The following is a 20,868-nucleotide window of genomic DNA, read 5'->3' on the forward strand; positions in this document are numbered from 1 at the left end:
CATATAGTCTGTCAAAATTCTTTCCCTCTCTAAGTTGAAACAACAAGCATACCCGCCACGGTAAATCTCCATTTTAAGTTTGTTAAAGTATTTCAAGTAGGAAGATGATTATATGAACTCCACTAATAAATGAACTCCACCACTAAAAATAATTAATTAGTAACTGATTTTTGTTGGAGATGTTCTCTACACAATAGAAATCAGCCTCACAAAAAATCAATTCATTTGAAGATGTACATCCTTGTAAAAAATTGTTTGGAATGTCATGGAATTATCTAATGGTCCAAATTATTATAATTTCGATATAAATTTTGACATGGTTAAACAAAAGATGATCTTGGACATACCCATAAAAAAAACTCCCATACCCCCAACAACCGTCTCAATCCAATAATATCACCCAAATTAATTTGGAGTATTTTCAATAGGGGAAAAAAAAAAAAACATGCCTTTATTTTCGGCAATCTTTTTCTTCTTCCATTCGTCAAAATTTGATTTCGATTTTTTTTTCCATCCTCATTAAGTTGGTATTCATTCCTCATTACTTTGGTATGGTTGATTCAAATCAAATGTGGGTGCTTGCATGTTTGAGAGAAATATTGCTAAAGAAGGTTATTAGAGAATAAATCAAGATCATTTTTTTTTTTTTATAAAAGAAGAAGAACATGTTATTGTTATTTTTCATTTACAAGTGAAAAACTTAGAGTATCTAGGGTTTAGTATTGAGTCCTTAATAGTCCCACGATGTATATATTATAATAACTTAATTGTTTTGTCTTGGGTACTCCCTAATAAAAAAAGAATAATTTTTAGGAACATAAACGTGTCTATAACAATTTTATTTATTTATGGGTGTGTCTAAAATCACATTTATTTATGGGTGTGTCTAAAATCACACTTAAACAAATTCAACTGAGCTAAATTTTGGGAGTGTTCTTTATTATAAGATACATCCCTCCACCCAAAAAACAGCCCTCAATTCATCTTATAAGTTCACACTTTTAGAGATGGATTAATTTTGGACTCACTATTTTTTAGGTGGAGTTCACATAACCATCCTAATTAACGTATTTTAAACCGGGACCATTTAATCCTTCGTTCCAGTCTCACACTTGACGCTGCTTCTTTCATTCCCTCCGAAGTTAAAAAAAAAAAAAAAAACCTCCAATGCATTCGTGCAAGAAAGAGTCCACATCTCAATGCACTTAAAACACTCCCAACACATTTACTCTTCCATTTATAAAAAATTCCCCAAACCATTTTGCCACTTAACCTTTTCAGTTCTGTCCCAAAACACCCATAACATGTCTTACCGTCCCAACAACCAAGGTGGCGGCCGTCGAGGCAGCGGAGGACGCGGTGGTCGTGGGGGAGTTGGCGGTGGACGAGGAGGAGGTGGTGGGCGTGGTGAGCAGAGGTGGTGGGATCCGGTTTGGCGAGCTGAAAGGCTAAGACAAGTTAGAGCTGAGGTATGATTTAAAAAATAATAATAATAATAATAATCTTTATTTAATATTTGTAACTAATTATTTCGATGGGTCTGTTGGTTTGATAGAATCCAGTGGAAGTGTTTGATGAAAATGAGTGGTGGAGTAAATTGGAAGAAATGAAAGGTGGGAATGAGAATGAGATTATAGTGAAGCGGAATTTTGGGCGGGATGGACAACAAGCTATGTCTGATATTGCTTATCAACTAGGGCTTTACTTGTAAGTTTTAAATTCAATTTTGATTTTTAATCTTTATGATATAGCATGTTTGGTTTGTAAATGAAGTGCTAAGAGGCATAGTTATACTAGTTTTTAAAGGATGTAGAGTTATTTAGCTAATAAACAATTGAAAGTAAATTACACTTAACAAAATGACACCTTGGTGAAAAGAACAATGTGTATTGAGGGTCTGTTACGTTGAGGTGCGAGACGTTCCTTTTGGACAGTTTGTCTTTATGTGATGAACGTGAGCTTGCTTGTTTGTGTTTTTTGTTGAATATGGATGTTTTCGTTTCCTTTTTTCCTTGTATAGTGAACTATGCATGAAACCTTTAGATACTGAGAGGGTATATGAATTTAATTAAATGAGTTTTAGATGGTGTGCTATATCCTTCCACTGGGAGGTGGTTTTCAGAGGTTTCACGAGAAGTTGTACCTAGCCATGTTTTCGACCATATCATTTGGTCTAAATGTGTGAAAATTTGCACTTTGTTGTGTTATCATATAGTGAGATGGAGTGAGATAGGTGACTCTGTAAAATTTCACCGAGTTGCCTCCCTTTCTTTTGTCAACTATGACAAGGTTGCTTAAAAAACAAACTTTTTAGTGTCTTTTTTGTGGTCTTATGTGCTTGTGTTTTTAAGAATACACTGTTATTGAGTAATTTGAAGCACTTGCCTGTTTTTGAGATGGTTATTTCCCTAATTGGCCATATTTCTTTTTCTTCTGATTGCAACTTTTTGTGATATGCCATTTGTGAAAGTAAGCCATGCATACAACAAAGGGAGGACACTTGTTGTCAGCAAAGTTCCATTGCCAAACTATCGCGTAGATCTTGATGAACGTCATGGATCAACACAGAAGGAGGTGCAAATTGTGTAAAGTACTAATTACTTCAATTTTCTTAGGCATCAGAGTTACACTTTTACTTCATATGATCCTTCCTGCAGATTCGGATGTCTTCCGAAACCGAGATAAAAGTAGGAAGTCTATTGGCTAGTTCGTCAGGGGCAGCACCTGTTAATGGTTCCTCTAGTTCCTCAATTCAGGGAGAAAAACAAACATTACCAGCTCTAGATGAAGCAAATTCTGATCCTTTCTCTTATTTAGATACCGCCAAGGAGAAGCTTAGTGCTGAACTAAAGGAAAAGCAAGATAAAATGATGGTATGTTTGGTGATTCAACTCAACATCAAATTTAACGATTTGCCTTTAAATCCAGAAATGTTATCCCCTTGAACAGGTAGCTGAGTATTTCATATATTTCTATTGTTTTTGTGACCATAATCATTTTGGCAGGCAAATGGAAGCTCAAAAGCGATGCTGTCTTTCAGGGAAAAGCTACCTGCATATAAAAAGAAAGCTGAGTTCTTGAAAGCTGTTGCTGACAATCAGGTATTGTTGCTAATTTAGATAAATGCAGGGTTCTTGACCTTTCTTGGTGACAACTATTTTCGTTGACTGTTCTTAAATGCACACATATACTACATTCTGAGAACCAGCTTTAAAAAAATTCAGTTAGTTTTCCACAATGATGTAAGCTGGTTCAGTTATATGTAATCAGAGTATTTGTTTATTCCCATTGCCTAACAAGTTCTCTTGTTATTTTTCCATTTTATTTATAGCTATTAGGTTCTTAGCTATATTTTTAAATGGTAATCATGTTGGGGTTTAAAAATGTAAGGCCTGGGCATACATTTTAAAGACATGTAACAGCCCAAATCTGAAATCCGGCCATAGAGTATAGATGACCTGTACCTTTCAATGAAGGAGGCTTCTCACTAATTTTACTGATGTAATATATGGTTAGATTTAGGCTTTTCACTAATGTTACTGATGTAACATATGTGTTTGGTACCCATGCTTATGGCTTGCTTGGTAATATAGGTTTTAGTAGTCTCGGGAGAGACTGGTTGTGGAAAAACTACACAGCTTCCGCAATTTATTCTGGAAGAGGAAATATCGTGTCTTCGTGCTGCGGATTGCAACATAATATGTACTCAACCCCGTCGTATTTCTGCTATCTCTGTCTCCGCTAGGATTGCAGCTGAAAGGGGAGAGATTATTGGCGATACGGTTGGCTACCAGATCCGTTTGGAAGCAAAGCGCTCAGCACAAACTCGTCTTCTATTTTGTACCACTGGAGTGGTTCTGAGGCAGTTGGTAAGTAAATGTTTCTTTATTACATTATTTTTCTATGCATCATGGTAGAGCTAGTCCTTTGTTCCTTTCAGTATGAACTTAGATTGAACTCGTATGGATGTCCAGTGATGAGCTAGATCTGCACCGCTTTGCTCTATTGTTAATTCATAAGTCAAAGACAAAAAGAAAATGAGTTTTCAGATCTTTTCTGCTGTTAAATTGATTAAGTACATAACCAGATTTTAAATGCTATTAAGGATCATGGTTGTAGTGAAAACTTTAGCAGTGAGTTGTTGGTATGGTGGACCTTTCACATCGCTTGAACTCATGGTGTCTGTTCAAAAGTCGATTATTTAAACTAGTTTAGAAGTTTAACTTGGTAGTGTTTGTTGTTGTGAATATGTCAAACTTATATTTTTTATTATCACACTTTTCTTGTCAATTTATTTGCACAGTTGTACATCTTAAAACCAATTGGTGATGAGTGGAGAGGCCCATGAACTTTTATACTATAATGCCCCATGTGGGACTGTACTAAACATTTCAATAGTTCAGTTACTTAATTCACAAGCAATCTCATGTTTGTTCGTACACCACCATATAGAGAAAATATATATTGGAAAATAGTCACTATCTCAAAAAAAATCAGATTGCTGTCTTTTCCATGTACAAGACACTGTCTTGTAGTTAATGAACTATTTTGCTTGTAACACACTTTCTACAGCTGGGATTTTATTTTGTCATGTTCTTTTCTTCCTTGAGTTCCAAAAATTTCTATTTACTCATAGTAGTTTCTCCTTCATCTTGCATTTTTCTTTTGTCGTCTGTCGATATAGTTATTGTTTTATTGAATAAATATAATCTATGTAAACTTAAGAGTGAATACCAACGCATACAAAATTCATCTGTCAATACTCAATAGACAACAATATAAGAATCTTTTGCTCTACTGTTGATCTCCTTAACTACTGATTTACAAAATGTCGGCTAACGTGAAACCGTGTTTAATACTTGTCCTCATTGGCTCATTCTAAAGTAGGATGCAGGCAGAAGTGCTAAAGGAGATCTTTTTAACTAGGCCCATATTTAATTACATATTCAACTGCAATTGTCTAATGTCCTTAATAACTAGATATGTTATGGTTAAGGTGATTTAGAAATGCTATTAAATTCTTAACAGGTGTTGTTGTACTTTAATCTCATGTGAATTGATTTACGTCTTGCCATCTTGCTGTAAAGAGCATTATGATACTTCGTAACTTTCTATTTCAACAAGATTAATAACTAGAATAACAAAAGGTGCAAGTGTATCACTGCCTTTCCTTCTCAAGTTCTTGTACTTGCACGGGAATTGCTGCTCTTAGCCCTCATTCGTGGAGATTGTTGAGGTTGATAGGATATCTGATCAAAGATTTGTTTCTTTCCTATTGTATTATTTCTCAAACACTTACTACTATTGAATGACTGTCAAGGAAGCGATCTATGTTAAACAAGCTTAGGGGAAGTTGGGTTAGCATGTGACCATTCTAGAAAATCTTGCCATGCTTTTTTTCCTTTGATAATTATCCTCATGCAATAATCTCTTCCTGCTGATTACTAGCACTAATGGGTTCTGGTCATCACTGGTAATATATATTGATTTCTTTGAACTGGTTGTGAAACTACAGGTTCAAGACCCAGATCTGACTGGCGTTAGCCATTTACTTGTCGACGAGATCCATGAACGGGGCATGAATGAGGATTTTTTGCTTATAATATTGCGTGACCTTCTTCCTCATCGTCCAGATCTACGTGTTATTCTGATGAGTGCTACCATAAATGCGGAGAGGTTCTCCAAATACTTTGGAAATGCGCCGACCATTCATATACCAGTAAGTTGTGACCTTTTTTTTAGTGATTGGTTATGCAGTTCAGGTGATTTTGTTGAACACAATGACTAGATACTTTTTTCGTCAACATATTGATATATTGATATGTTTCTCCAGGGATTTACGTTTCCTGTGACAGAGTTATATCTAGAAGATGTGCTGGAGAAAACACATTACCATATTAAATCAGAGTTTGAGCAGAGGAGACGATCAGAATCCAAAAAAGATCCTTTGACTGAGTTGTTTGAGGTATGCCTAATTTTCTAGATTGCAAAGGTACAGACATGTATAGTGTACATATGTATCCACCACTGTGTCCCTGACCTACAAAACTTTTCAATTTCCATTGACGTGTAATGAGTGTATTAATATGTCTGAAACACAACATAAGACACTTTCTTAGTTGGTGAGCTTGCACAAGTTTTCTTTTTTGTGATCATGTTGGTGCAAAATCACTTTGAAAAGAACCATTCTGAGATTGTAAAGAAAGTAGTGAATACCGGAGTAGGGAAGAAACGAAAGCAAAACCAAGTTGAGAAGATAGTTGATGCTATTGAAATATTGTCTTATGGGAGACACTTTCAAGATAGTTGATGTTAACTGTAGACTCCTCTGCCTTGATTGCACTTCATTCATAATTGCCTATATAAATACAACCTTTGACCCAAAATTAGGGAGGGAAAGCAAAACAAGAAGCAGTGGGAGTAATTCTTTTTCATTTTTCCCTTTTCATTGTTTGTTTTTAGTAGCTATTTCATGATAAAGTAATGTCGAATTCGTTGTCTTATCGGAAGGTGGAAGAAAATAATTTAGTTATGTTTCTAAACACTTTCAAAGTATTTATTGCTATATTGATTTCGTTTTTTATTTTTGTAGGAAGCTGATATTGATTCTCACTACAAAAAGTACAGCAAACTTACCAGGCAATCTCTTGAAGCATGGTCTCCTACAAAGCTTGATTTGGGCCTGGTAAGTAGCCTCAGAACGTTCTGTCAGCCAGAGTTAGGACCTAGTTTTTGCAGGCATTGGCTTCTATGACCACTTACTTTGACATATAGCTTGCTTCATGTTTGAATTTTTTCATGGTGGATTGTATGGATGGATAGTAGATTTGGGCTTGAATTGGTTTCAATTATTTAAAGTATTAGATGTTGTTATTAAATGCCACAGTTATAGTAATCTACTGCCAAAAATGTCTTGGACCTCCAATCCTTATCATATATTCTGCTAATATGCGTCTATCTATTTTCTTAAAAAAATTAGGTGGAAGCTGTAATTGAGTATTTATGTCGTCATGAAGGAGTTGGAGCAATTCTTGTTTTCCTAACTGGCTGGGAGGAGATAACTAAGTTGCTAAATAACATTAATGAAAACAGCTTTCTTGGAAATTCCAGCAAGTTTCGTGTGCTTCCGTTGCATGGTTCGATGTCTACTGTCAACCAGCGTGAAATATTTGAAAGACCACCAAGCAACATGAGGCAAGCACCATCATCTCTGGTTATTGTGTTACTGTATTAAGTACATGATTATTTGTATATGATTGTTGTTTGTGTTTATCATATATATGTAGAAGTTCTATTATGGTGTAGCCAAAGTTCAATTGTATAAACACTAAGGACATTTCATATTAGCACGCAGCTAACGGCTTAGACCAAATCCCAATTCAAAATATTTGGGAGAGAACGTGCAGCGATGACTGCGATGTTAACAACGAACTAATGTGCAAACAATAACCCCCTAACATCCTTCTGGTGCCAAGTTCTTCCGAAATTGTTGAACTTTTTTGCCCACTGTTATCTAATATCTGACTTGGAAAGATGTCTCTTTCATAGGTATATGATTTTGGCACAAGTTGACAACTTATAACTATAGGCGTTTTTATACGATGGATGTTATCGGGGTTATTTAGCTAACATTGTAGTCATCGACTCATCGTCACATGTTGTATCAACTGTTTTGTTTCCCTTAAGTTTTTTGCGTCCTTCTGATTTCAAGTTCTTCCGATATTGTCAATCCTTTCGCCCACTGTTTCTAATATTTAACTTGGAAAGATGTCTCTTTATACTTAAATAAACGCATAATATTCCTTTGCTTTCTCTTCACACTTGCAGGAAAATTGTGCTAGCTACGAATATTGCTGAGAGTAGTATCACCATAGATGATGTGGTATATGTTATAGACTGTGGAAAAGCAAAAGAAACCAGTTATGATGCTCTGAACAAATTGGCTTGCCTGACACCATCATGGATATCAAAGGCTTCAGCACATCAGGTATATCACTGTGGTCTCTGTTACAAAAGTCAACTCATGGACCTGGCTTCAGCTAATCTAATAAATATGTAGTGAACTACGCCAGTGACCCAACAAGGTTTTTCTTCATGTTTCTTTGATGAAATTCTTCTTCATGTTTCTTTGACGAAATTTTGCCAGAGACGAGGACGTGCAGGCCGTGTGCAGGCCGGAGTTTGTTATAGGCTTTATCCAAAAATAATTTACGATGCTATGCCTCAATATCAGCTGCCTGAAATTCTTCGAACTCCTTTGCAAGAGCTATGTCTCCATATCAAAAGTTTGCAGCTGGGAACTGTTGCATCATTTTTAGAGAAGGCACTTCAACCGCCAGATCCTCTCTCGGTTCAAAATGCCATCGAGCTTCTCAAGACAATTGGGGCTCTGGACAACTTGGAGGAGCTTACTCCACTTGGTACTGTTCACAAATGCTGCAGTTTGAAATTAGGTTCTTATGTCTTTTTTTTTGGCTAAACTATTTAGTTTAATCAACAGGCCGCCACCTTTGCACTCTACCTGTGGACCCAAACATTGGAAAGATGCTGCTCATTGGATCTATCTTTCAATGTCTAGATCCCGCGCTAACAATTGCTTCTGCACTTGCACATCGAGACCCATTTGTTCTTCCTATAAATAGAAAAGAAGAAGCTGATGCTGCAAGAAAATCGTTTGCTGGGGATTCTTGTAGGTGAGTCAGTATGGTTGCAATTCTTGTACTTCTGTCGAGGATTGGGTTTGATGCCATTTAAACACTCTGGAACTTTTGCATGCAGTGACCATATTGCACTTCTTAAAGCATTTGAAGGTTGGAAGGATGCTAAACGCAATGGCACAGATAAGGCATTCTGTTGGAAAAATTTCTTGTCACCTATAACCTTGCAGATGATGGATGACATGAGAAACCAGTTTCTTGATCTATTAGCAAATATTGGCTTCGTTGACAAAGCCAAGGGAATAAAGGTAAAATGTGCAAATTTTGTTATATCTTTATGTGAATGGTTCAAAGTTCTATTTTTATCAACTGTTCTCATTCCATAACACTGGGACCAGGAAAATTCTAATTTTAGAAAATTGATCATAAGGCCACAGAAGTCTAGTACTCTCACATTTATCTCTTGCAGTACTTTGGAATGATCCTTTTCTTACTGAAAAAATTACAAAAAGAAAGTCCTAAATTGATGAATAGTTTTAATTTAAACTATACAATTTGTTCATGCAGGCATCTAATCATTACAGAGATGATTTGGAGTTGGTATGCGCGGTGCTTTGTGCTGGACTATACCCAAATGTTGTGCAGTGCAAAAGAAGAGGAAAACGGACAGCTTTGTACACCAAAGAAGTCGGAAAGGTGGATATACATCCTGCTTCTGTCAATGCAGCAGTCCATCGTTTTCCATTGCCATATATGGTTTATGGTGAAAAGGTGAAGACGACCTACATTTACATACGAGACTCGACTAACATATCGGATTATGCACTACTTCTCTTCGGAGGTAATCTAGTTCCAAGCACAACTGGTGACGGCATTGAAATGCTTGGGGGCTATCTCCATTTCTCGGCATCAGAGAGCGTTTTAAACCTCATAAAGGTAATAGCTCTAATAGATTTTCCTTTTTCACTTTAATAAGGTTCCTTCGTTTGATTATATGAGTTCCGTTTTGGTGGAACAAGCAAGATGAAACAAAGTTTCTATGATTATAATGGAAATCTGAATCATTTTTTCATGGCCATATGCAGAACTTGAGATGCGAGCTTGACAAACTTCTACAGAGAAAAATTGAAGAACCGGGCCTGGACATTTATGCAGAGGGAAAGGGGGTTGTTGCTGCTGCTGTTGAGTTGCTGCACATTCAAAACTCACGATAACTGAATTTTGACAGATTCTTGATACTACCAATACCATTATTCTTCCATAAATACATATTGTACTATTACAAGGTGTACAACTGCTATTTATTTGATTTGGGGCTTCTTCGATTGTCGTAGGGCAGGCAGTTATAGTATAACAAGGTTTATATGACCATACAAGTAATCCAGGCCATTTTCAGTCCGATTTTGTAGGTTTGGGATTCTGATAGTTTTTGGGTATATGAATAATACAATACATATAGGCAGCAATTGTATTTCTACTTTTCATCTTTTGTATTATGTGAAGTCATGTATTCTTGGACGAGCCCGTTATATGAATTCCACCACCAAAAGTGGATTTATAAGATGAATTGAGAAGATAGTCTTCTCATAATGGAGAATCTTTCTATAAAAAATCAGTCCAAACAAAAATGTTAAAATTTGCAAAATTTGGACCGTTGGATAATTTAGTAATGGTGTGGGGCCCACAAGGCCTCCATCCAATAGTTACTATTATCTTTTTTTAAGTTATGGCATGACAAAATAAGTCAATCCCAAAAAGTATGCTTCCTTACGGCCTAACACTCAGATCTATTGGATTTTATTTCCTCATCTTCAAACAAAACATCTATGCCCTATTCTTCCTACTGCCGCCACACTGTTGTCTGTCTTCCTTGATATTTTTCTGTTAGAACCACAAGCTGCAACACTTTCACTCTAAGAAACTGTACACACATACTTCACTACTTCTCTCTGCTTCAACAAAACTTCTTTTGAGGGTATGTATTGCAGATCGATAAGAATACAGGTGAGAAGGGAGGGTCTGTGTCTTTGCAGTCTACGTGTCCAACAAGAGGCAAGAGTAAATTTAGTGATTTGAGTATATCTGCTACTGGAGGTGGTTTGAGTACTGACACTACCTGTTTAAGTGAATCTAAAGGTTGTCCTATTCATACCCATTCAATGATTTTTGAAGTTTTGGTAAGTGTTTCCGGAAAATATAGGAGTTTGGTTGTATTATGAATTGTTCAAGTTGGTTGGTTCGTGTTGAAGGTGATTTAAAAAGCTGTAAGTGGCCTTCTTGGAGCCAAACAGCTGAAATTCCTGTTGCTTTTTGATGATTCTAACATTTTATTTGACAGCATATATAAATGATTCTAACCACGTCAGTCCCACCAGTTGACAGTCTCTGTTGAACATTTTTTTAGCTCTATCACTTCATTCAACTTCTGTTCCGTTCTTCCCTCCCTTCAGCTGTAATAATCAAAACAACACAGCGTCAAATTCGCCATTTGACAAGTAAAATTAAGTGCTTTTAAACTTATAACAAATGTAAGTGCTTATTAGTGGAACCATCACAAATAAGCAAGAAGTCAAGCTATAAAAAATCGTTGGTTTCCCAAAATAATGGCTTGAGATTTTTTTGAAGGACGAAACTACCCATGTGAAGTAATTTTTTCTTTAAAAACCATGAAAGTTGAGAAAATTACAAGGGTACATTTGTCAAAAGAGAAGCTGGAAAAATGTGTGCAAGGGAAAACTGACCTTTTCAAGAGCACCAAGACTTTAAAACAGTTTTACTCGGAGAAAACCATATATAATTTACAACTGACGTTTGCCATCAAGGCTTCGTTGCCATACCAGTTCCTTTCAGACAGGGGTCTTCTTATATGGCCGTTGGAACTCAAGGTGTAGAACGAAGGGACACCTATGCATCACTTGATTTTCCCTTTCCACCTGGGTTTAAAGCTAAGGTACATTGACACTGGTATGTGTATCACTATTGGACACACATGTGAAGTGTCCGACACAGTGTTTGGAAACTTATTTATGAAGTGTTTGCTGTTTTTGTTGTTTATTTCATTAGAGAAAACCAAAGTTAAAAGAACACAAATCTGTAAAGTATAGTTTAGTCATGGTCTGTTTATTAATTTATTTGTTGTTATTCATATTCCTGTCATTGCTTCAATATTGGTTGCAAAATCTAAATGTCATAATATGTGGTACTTTTATATATGTGGTCTAATTTACTTCCGTTTGCTATCGTCTGATTTTTATTTCTCATTTGTTTTTTTTTTGTTTTTTTAATTTCGGCGTGGTTTACTACTGTCTAATTTTTTTAATCCCTTTTGTTTTATTTATTGCCACCTAATTTTTATATGTGTTTATGCCTAATTACTACTACCTTTACATGCGAAATAATCACTGCTCGTGGTTTACTACCGTCAGCTACCCTCTAATTTTTTAAATCCCCTTTGTTTTATTTATTGTCACCTAATTTTTATCTGTGTTTACACCTAATTACTACTACATTTACATGCGAAATAATCACTACTATTTTGTCTTTTTTTTAGGCACCCTTTTTCACTGCAGATTCAACTTTCAATGGTATGTTATCCCCACCTATCTTTTTATGTTTGTTTCTATAGGTTTTATTGAGTATCTATTTCTATTTGTTTCTGCAGGATCCCATAGATAAGGGTAAACGTCCAATGGACCCTTATAAGGATCCTTTGAGCAAGAAAAACAATATTTATGTTCCAGTTCAAGATGGACTCTACCTTCAGCCACCTACTCCTCAATGACCTGCTTGCCCCCAGGTATTGATAACTTCTATTAACATACTTTGAGTTACCCAAATTGTCCTAACACTCTTATTGGTTTCACATCACATTTTTGAACTCTCTTCCAAATATTTATAGCTTCCTACGCGACCAATTCTTGACAAAGGAAAATGCCCTATGGACTCCTTTAAGGAACCTTCAAACCAAAACAAACATGTCTTTGTTGCCCCCCAAGATAAGCTCAATCTTTAACCGCCTCTTGGCTTCCAGGTATTTCTTGCTTGCATTGCCTTATTTATTATTTTGTTTTATAAATGTCCTTTATCTAATCTCCTGCCATCCGGTTAAAAAAAAAAATGTAATGGCCTGATATATCATGTCCACAAGGTGTTTCACTGCCATTTAACATACTGACTTTATGAATCTCATTTCCCCACTTGCGAATTATTTTTCTACAATGTTGCTTATGTATATTGCATTGTCTTATTTCTTCTTTTGCTTTATAAATGTGCAGCGTCCATCAGATAGTGTTCCTCTATCTCATCGATCTCCCGCCATCCAGTTCTCATGTAAGATGAGCTTTAATTAAAATGTAATACTATAATTGCTCATGCATTATCCAAAAGGTGTTTTTGTACACTATAATCGTAGTAAATTCACTGCCATTTAATGCTTGCTTATATGTATAATATTTACCCACTAACTGTGTTGCATGTGGTCATCCATCTATTCATTTACAATTTGCTTTTATTTTTGGGTCTTTGATCACTTATTATCCTTGACTACTTTATTTATATCTTTACATTCCACGTTTTCTAATTTTAATACTAACTGCCATATTTGCTATTATCCATGCATTCATATCTTTACTATTCGGTTGATTATACTTATAATTATGTGCAGATAACAAATAGAATGCTAGGACAGCGTGCTCGAAGGGAAAGAGAAAAAAATACTAAACTAATTGGCAATTGTCATGTCATTGACCACCAACTGATGGGTTCAACATTGAATGGCTCTCCTTCACTCCCACAAACTCCACTTCAAGCTAACAAGCATCAAACATCAAGCACTTCTCCCGCCATCCGGTTCTCATGTAAGATGAGCTTTAATTAAAATAATACTATAATTGCTCATGCATTGTCAAAAAGGTGTTTTTGTACACTATAATTATAGTAAATTCACTACCATTTAATAACTTCCATTTAATGCCTGCTTATATATATAATATTTACCCACCAACTGTGTTGCATGTGGTCATCCATCTTTACATTTCACGTTTTCTAATTTTAATACTAACTGCCATCTTTGCTATCATCCATGCATTTCTCTTTCTCCCAATCTATTCGGTTGATTATACTTATACTTAGGTGCAGATAACAAATAGAATACTACGACAGCGTGCTCGAAGGGAAAGAGAAAAGAGCACTAACCTAATTAGCAGCACAAACTTCACCATCCAAGGTGCACAAGTAGTCACACGTCATGTCATTGACCACCAACTGATGAGTTCAACATTGAATGACTCTCATTCACTTCCACAAACTCCACTTCAAGCTGATAAGCATCAAACACATAATAGTCCAGTTACACCTCATGCAACACCATACCGACATCTTTCTTCTTCAGAGTCTCTTCGGAAATCTCTATCATTCCTTAATCCTGTAAGGCTATTTATACTCCCCGAAGAACGTGTCACATCAAGTGCCCATGCTGATTCATCGGATCAAAACAACACGTGAGTACTTCACTTAGCGGTTTCCTTAATCAAAATCTATATATAACTCACCTGTGCAAGTTTCATTGCAATACATGTATCTCTTCTGCTTCCGTATCCTTACCTCATGCAATTCCACATTCAACCAATGAGAACTTTGTACCAACACCATCTCACCAAAATGCAAGGTTAGTACGTGGTTTATTACATCTTTCTCTTGGTTCTTTGTGGTTTGGTTTATAGTTTCAAAGAAAACCATAAGATCCTACCTAACATCACAAGTTTCTTTGCAGTACGCGTAACTGTAGGTCTTCTACCTCATCCTTTGTCCATCCAACATCACATTCGACAAATGCAGCTTCTACATCATCATCAACTAACCGAAATTCGCAGTATACTTCTTTACACTTATTGAAATTGGAATACCAAAAAAATGGCACCTTTGTCTAAATATATACAATTATTTCTCTTGCAGACAACAACCATTTGGGGATCCTGCACAATATTGTGAGGAGCTTCACCATAATGGTTTTGACCGTCCAATGTATGCTAATAATGGTGACATAAGTGATGATGAAGATGAAGTTGAGAATATTGTTTCTAACCATCTGATTGAACAAGGAAGACACTCCTTGGGGAGAATGGATGTTCAGTGTCCATTTTGTAATGCACTCCATTGGATGGATGAACGACTAAAAGATTCATCATTATCATGTCCTCGATTCGGGACTTGTTGTTCGCAAGGGAAAGTCAAATTGCCTCCACTACGACCATTATCTCTAGCCCTTAAAGCTTTATATGATGGAAATGATTGCAAGTCAAAGTCATTTCGGAAGTACATGAGACAATACAACCAAGCTTTCGCATTTACGAGCCTTGGAGGAAATGAGCGTGTCTTTACTGGACGAGGTCCAAGGCCTTTTACTATACATGGTCAGTTACATCATAATACTGGATCTCTAATTCCTGACACTGGGCGGCAGCCAACTTATTCTCAGCTTTATATATATGATCCCAGTGCTGCATTGGATATACGTCAACTTCGTAATCCCCATTTGAACACAGATGTTCTGAAGATAATTCATGCAACTATGCTCCAGTATAATTGTTTCTCTGCTACTTTTCACCACGATATGATGTTCTTAGATCCGCCTCTCTTCAACGTGGTGAGAACTTCAATGTACCTCGCTTATTTGCATTACATTAAGCTACTAGAGACGACGTCGTTACAACTTGCCCAACCGCGGATGAGATTGTCATCATTTTACCCGGGATGGCAGCAAGCGGGATAATATGAGGGATATTGTGATATATCTTAAAGGAAGGCAAGAATTCATACAGATCAGTGAATGTCATCCAGCTTACTTGTCTTTGCATTATGTGCTAATGTTTCCTTATGGAGAGCTTGGGTGGTCACCTGATATGAGGCGTTCAAATACTAATGACCGATTGACACAAATGGATTTCTACTCTTATCGGATATTTGAACGCCCTGGAGAATATTCTGCAATCTTTCGCGGGCACAAACTGTTTCAAGAGTTTCTGGTGGATGGATGGGCGTTGATCGAACGTAACAAAATGAGATATTATAGGCTACAGCAAGACAAGCTTCGGGTTGAACTTTATCAAGGTATCACTGATGTTGCAGCTGAAGCTTTCGACCCAAACCAGATTGGAAGATGAGTGGTCTTACCAACATCTTGTGTCGGCAGCCCTAGGCACATGTTCGAAAATTTTCAGGATTCAATGGCCATCACACGTTACAATAAACATCCTGATATATTTCTCACAATGACTGCAAATCCGATCCGCACTGGGACGAAGTTGTTGAGGCATTATCTGAGCACCAAACTACAACTCATCGACCAGAGGTCGTGGCCCGCGTGTCTTTGAACTAAAGCGAAGGACCTTGATGAAGGAAATTAAAAAGAAAGGTGTGCTTGGTACTGCCGTTGCACATGTCTACACCATTGAGTTCCAGAAACGTGGGTTGCCCCATATGCATGCACTTATATATCTCCAACATTCCGACAAGATCCGTATACCTGCTCAAGTTGATCGCATTGTATGTGCAGAGTTTCCTAATCCAGAAACCGAACCTGAGTTATTTCGGACCGTCCTCACATGTATGGTTCATGGTCCATGTGGACTAAATAATCTTAACTCTCCGTGCATGGTAAATGGTAGATGCAAGCATCACTATCCCCGGACTTTTGCAGATGCTACCACCATGGATAAAGATGGATATCCTATCTACCGTCATCGTGACAATGGTAGATCATATATTGTGAGGGGTCATACAGTTGATAACAGGGATGTTGTTCCTTATAATCCTTATCTTTCTAAGATGTTCAACTGCCATATTAATGTCAAAGTTTGTGCTGGGATCCGTTGTGTTAAATACATTCACAAGTATATATTTAAAAGGCATGACATGACAACAATAGTGTTGAATGAGTTAGATGAGATCCAACAATACTTGGATGCGAGATACATTGGCCCACCGAAAGCAGTTTGGAGATTATTAAGTTTCCATCTATGTGAGGAGATTCCCACAGTTGTGCGCTTGGCACTTTATCTCCCTGGAATGCACCGCGTAGTTTATAAAGCTGATGAACCAATACATGATATACTATCAAGGGCGGAGCGCCAAAATTCAACTTTGACTGCCTTCTTTGATTGTTGTGCATCAGATTTAAGAGCAAGAAGCCTCACTTATCAATAGTTATCCGAAAACTATGTCTGGAACAAACAATCTCAGACTTGGACAAGAAGGATACGAGAGGGGAAATTTGCTATTGGTAGAATGTATTTCGCCAGTCCTAATTACGGTGAGCGATTTTACTTGCGCTTACTTCTAACCGTTGTAAAAGGACCTCAATCATTTGATGAACTGAAAAGGATTGGTAATGATCCTCCACTTCCAACTTTTAAAGACGCATGTGTTGCACGTGGACTTCTGGAAGATGACAGTGAATGGGTGCAATGTCTACAGGAAGCTTCAGTCATGCAGACTGGATATCATCTTCGCCGACTATTCTGTGTTATTCTCGCAGAGTGCAATCCTTTGCAACCCCAAATATTGTGGAATGATTTTTGGAAAAATATATGTGATGACCTTCCACATAAGCTTTGCACAATGTTCAACATTCCAAAACCTACCCCTGTTGAAGTGCAAGATTACGGTTTATTTCTCTTAAATGAGATTTTGATAGAGTCAGGTAAATCACTGGTTAATTTCCCTCTAATGCCGCTGCCTCTGTTAACTATAAGATGGAACTTAGTTGTTGTAAACCGACTCATATGGGACCATCGACAATTTCAGTTTGATCCTCAAAATGCAAAAGCACATGGCAATAGGGTTCTCCTAAATGCAGAGCAACGCTTTTCATATCAAACAATGATAGATTCCGTTTCCCAAAATCTAGGGAAACTCTTCTTTTTGAATGGAGTAGCAGGAACAGGCAAAACTTTTGTTTACAACACAATTCGCTGCTACGTGTCGTGATGAGGGCATATTGTTATTATGGTCGCTTCATCTGGAATAGCTTCATTACTATTGGCTGGCGGTCGTACTGCTCACTCGACCTTTTGCATCCCACTAGATATTCTTGATATCTCTGTTTGTGGGTTTAATAAGAATTCAATGTACGCCGAATTATTTAGGGAAGCTAAACTTATTATTTGGGATGAAGTCCCAATGCAAAATAAGTTTTGTGTGGAGGCAGTTGATCACACACTACGGGATACTCGCGACAGTAATAAACCTTTTGGTGGAATAACAGTTGTACTTGGTGATGACTTCCGTCAATGCCTTCCAGTTATACCTAAAGGGGTTCGAGAACAGATTGTGCGTGCTTCCTTGTGGTCTTCCTTCCTCTGGAGTCACATTCATGTTCTAACTCTTGCCCAAAACATGCGATTGGAAAATGGAAACTCTACAAATATTGCGTTCGTAAATTTCTTAATGGAGGTACCAAACTATGTATTTTTCTTTGTACTATTTTGCTTAATATTGATATTCATTTGCATCATTCTTTGTACTATTTTTATTCGTACTAATATTCATTACTATTTTCTGGTTAATTAGATAGGAAGTGACCCAAGCGAGACAGTTGAACTACCATCAACAATTCATCGATGTGCAAATCTTCAGGATCTCATTTCTACTACATATCCTCAGCTAAATCAACCTACCACAGTTACACCGGAATATTTAACTGAGCGCATAATTCTATCTGCACGTAATGATGATGTCAATTATATTAATGCAGCAGCTTTAAATATGTTCCCAAGAGAAAGTACTCTCTTTCTAGCTGCAGACAAGATGGAAGACGAGGATGCAACGAATCCAGCCAATATTAATCAATACCCAAATGAGTACCTAAACCTCACTTGATCCAAATTGGTCTCTACCACCATTTCGCCTCAACCTAAAAGTCGGTTGTCCTATAATGTTGTTGCGAAATATTGCTCCCAAAGATGGATTATGCAATGGAACCCGATTGATGGTGGTCCACTTTATTTTACCTCACGCTCTTCTTTAAGAATTTTGACGTGGAAAAGCGGGTAATCATGCATTTATTCCAAGAATATCTTTGTCACGCCGCCTTCTTCGATTTTCCTTTTCATATGACAAGAAGACGGTTTTCGCAATGCGTTTGCTTATGCAATGACTATAAATAAGTCACAAGGACAATCGGTGAAGTATGTGGGGATTGACCTTCGCACTGAAGTTTTCAGCCACGGTCAATTATATGTCACACTATCAAGGTGCACTTCTTCAAACAGAATCAATATTCTCCTCCCTCCAAATTCGGAAAGTCACACCCCAAACTTTGTTTACCCAGAAGTCTTACTATAATCTGTAAGTTCTTTTCACTTATACTCACGTGTTGAGTAGTTTCTCATTGAATTTATAATCATCAAATTGATACATTTGTATTTGCTCTTACTTGGTTAATTTGCTTCGTTCAAATTATGTAGGTTTTGCGAGTTGGTGTGTAATTACATTTTGTCAGTATTGCGTTGAAGAACTTTTTGCGAATCTTGGTTAGTTTTTTTTTTTCCCTAATTTATTCTTTTTGATATTACAACACCTGAATTTATAGTTTTATACAAATCTATTTCAATTCCTACTAAATGGTGACGTATGTTTATATGGTATTTAGCTGAACGAAGAAATTTCAATGCTCATATCTTCAAACTTAGTGATTTCTGCTGATTCTCAGGTATGTTCCTTTTCATTTTTTCATTTTTCCTTCCTTGGTCTTTCTCTACTTATTGTGCTGTTTAATTTTTTCATCCATGAACGTGACGATGGGACCTTGGCCAATCACTATAACCTAGTGATCTCTGCTGATTCTCAGGTCAAGTGAAACAGGTAACATCTCTTCTCTTATAACTCAATCTCTTTGATTTTCAATGTAAAGATTCAGTTAGTTTTAAAATCGTTTAGCTAGAGATGAATTATTTGTTTTCTTCTATGTAAAAGTTTAGTCTAAGCTTCTTTTGGTGTTGTTATAGGTATTTATTTGCTTATTTATTAAGGGTTCTATTTTTTGGTTTTGGGTTTGTCGAAAAGTATTAATTTTGATTGATTTGAGCTTTGATTTGGTTTTGTTGCTTTTATAGGTATTTTAGTGCAGGTAGCATTTCAGTGGCTATTGTTTGTTCTTTGATTTATTAGTGTTGTTACAGAAAGTCGCGTTTATAGAACTACCCGAATGGAAACTTTAGGAAATATGGTATATGTATACATTGTAAATATCATTTGTTAAGGGTGTAGACCTTTTGATAGTTATGGGACTCGGATGTATGTATTTTACTTGTGTTTTCGGTAATGACTTTGTACGAGGTGCTTTGATAATCTGGTATTAGTCGAGACATTCAAATACTTTGGCGTACTAAGTCATAATGTTGAAGTGGTCTCATTTTTTGTAAATCGCTTATTTGATCGCCTCGCATCCGGCTTTAGACGGTTAAGTAACTGGATTAACCAATGAAAAATATATGATTGTGATTTTCAGATTATGACAGATTTATATTTATAAAATGTTAAAAATACAGACGAGATGCTGTCGAAATTTTACTATAAAAACCATGTGTCATAGGTTTGTAATTGTTTGAGTTTTGGGGCGTTACACATTTGCTTGTTCCAAAACTAGAAAATAGTCTAGAGGTGAATACAATCATTCATTGTTTCACTTCTAAATTGTCAATTTCTTCTTCCCTTCAGTATATATAATATTTCCTACTCACTCTATTTAACGAATTTAAAACAGATAATTACATACTTCTTCGATGAAGTTTCCTCAAGGCTTGGGATTTATGATAATGATCTTGACATTGGCGAATGAGAATGAGATTTCTGGAAGAGTTATGATTGTCAACAATGTTATCCTCAGACTTTTTCTTTTTTTTTTGTATTTGGCGTACTTTTGTGGGTGCTTTTTTTGGTACTGTTTTGATGTCCTCATTCAAATTACTTGTGGGAGTCTGATTATGTATCTGTTTCTCATATTGTTCTTATTTCATTTGGTTTAATTGGTGTTCTTCTATGTTTAAGTCTATTTAGATGAATGAGTCTAGAGCATCTATACAAATCACTATCGGATTTATTGAATGAGAATTGTCTTTGCAGCTTTTTAACATGATCCAAAACATTGGAAAGTTATAAAATAATGGAGAGGTTCTATCCAAATTACCCCTCAGTTGGTTCAAGTTAGTGTGAT

General features: G+C 36.5%; 3 protein-coding genes across 3 annotated transcripts; all 3 read left to right on the forward strand.

Moving 5' to 3' along the window:
• Nucleotides 1-926: 926 nt before the first annotated feature.
• LOC147486141 (RNA helicase family protein) lies at nt 927-10,134 on the forward strand. Its single transcript, XM_086570957.1, has 16 exons — nt 927-1,469; nt 1,556-1,707; nt 2,475-2,574; nt 2,658-2,873; nt 3,006-3,101; nt 3,594-3,869; nt 5,516-5,719; nt 5,834-5,965; nt 6,593-6,685; nt 6,980-7,194; nt 7,828-7,987; nt 8,147-8,420; nt 8,501-8,693; nt 8,779-8,965; nt 9,225-9,593; nt 9,743-10,134. Exons 1-16 carry the CDS (start codon nt 1,200-1,202, stop codon nt 9,869-9,871), a joined length of 3,066 nt encoding a protein of 1,021 aa, XP_086427083.1. The 5' UTR covers nt 927-1,199; the 3' UTR covers nt 9,872-10,134.
• A 5,912-nt stretch (nt 10,135-16,046) lies between these two features.
• LOC147486142 (uncharacterized) lies at nt 16,047-16,859 on the forward strand. The gene has a single exon (XM_086573662.1). It carries the CDS (start codon nt 16,047-16,049, stop codon nt 16,857-16,859), a length of 813 nt encoding a protein of 270 aa, XP_086429788.1.
• An 81-nt stretch (nt 16,860-16,940) lies between these two features.
• Nucleotides 16,941-18,533, forward strand: LOC147486143 (uncharacterized). The gene is made up of 3 exons (XM_086573663.1): nt 16,941-17,355; nt 17,683-18,107; nt 18,225-18,533. The coding sequence occupies exons 1-3, from the start codon at nt 16,941-16,943 to the stop codon at nt 18,531-18,533; spliced, it is 1,149 nt and encodes a 382-aa protein (XP_086429789.1).
• The last annotated feature ends 2,335 nt before the right edge of the window (nt 18,534-20,868 follow it).

This window comes from Coptis chinensis, chromosome 7 (genome assembly GCF_015680905.1).
Source record: "Coptis chinensis isolate HL-2020 chromosome 7, ASM1568090v1, whole genome shotgun sequence".
Classification (NCBI taxonomy): Eukaryota; Viridiplantae; Streptophyta; class Magnoliopsida; order Ranunculales; family Ranunculaceae; genus Coptis; species Coptis chinensis.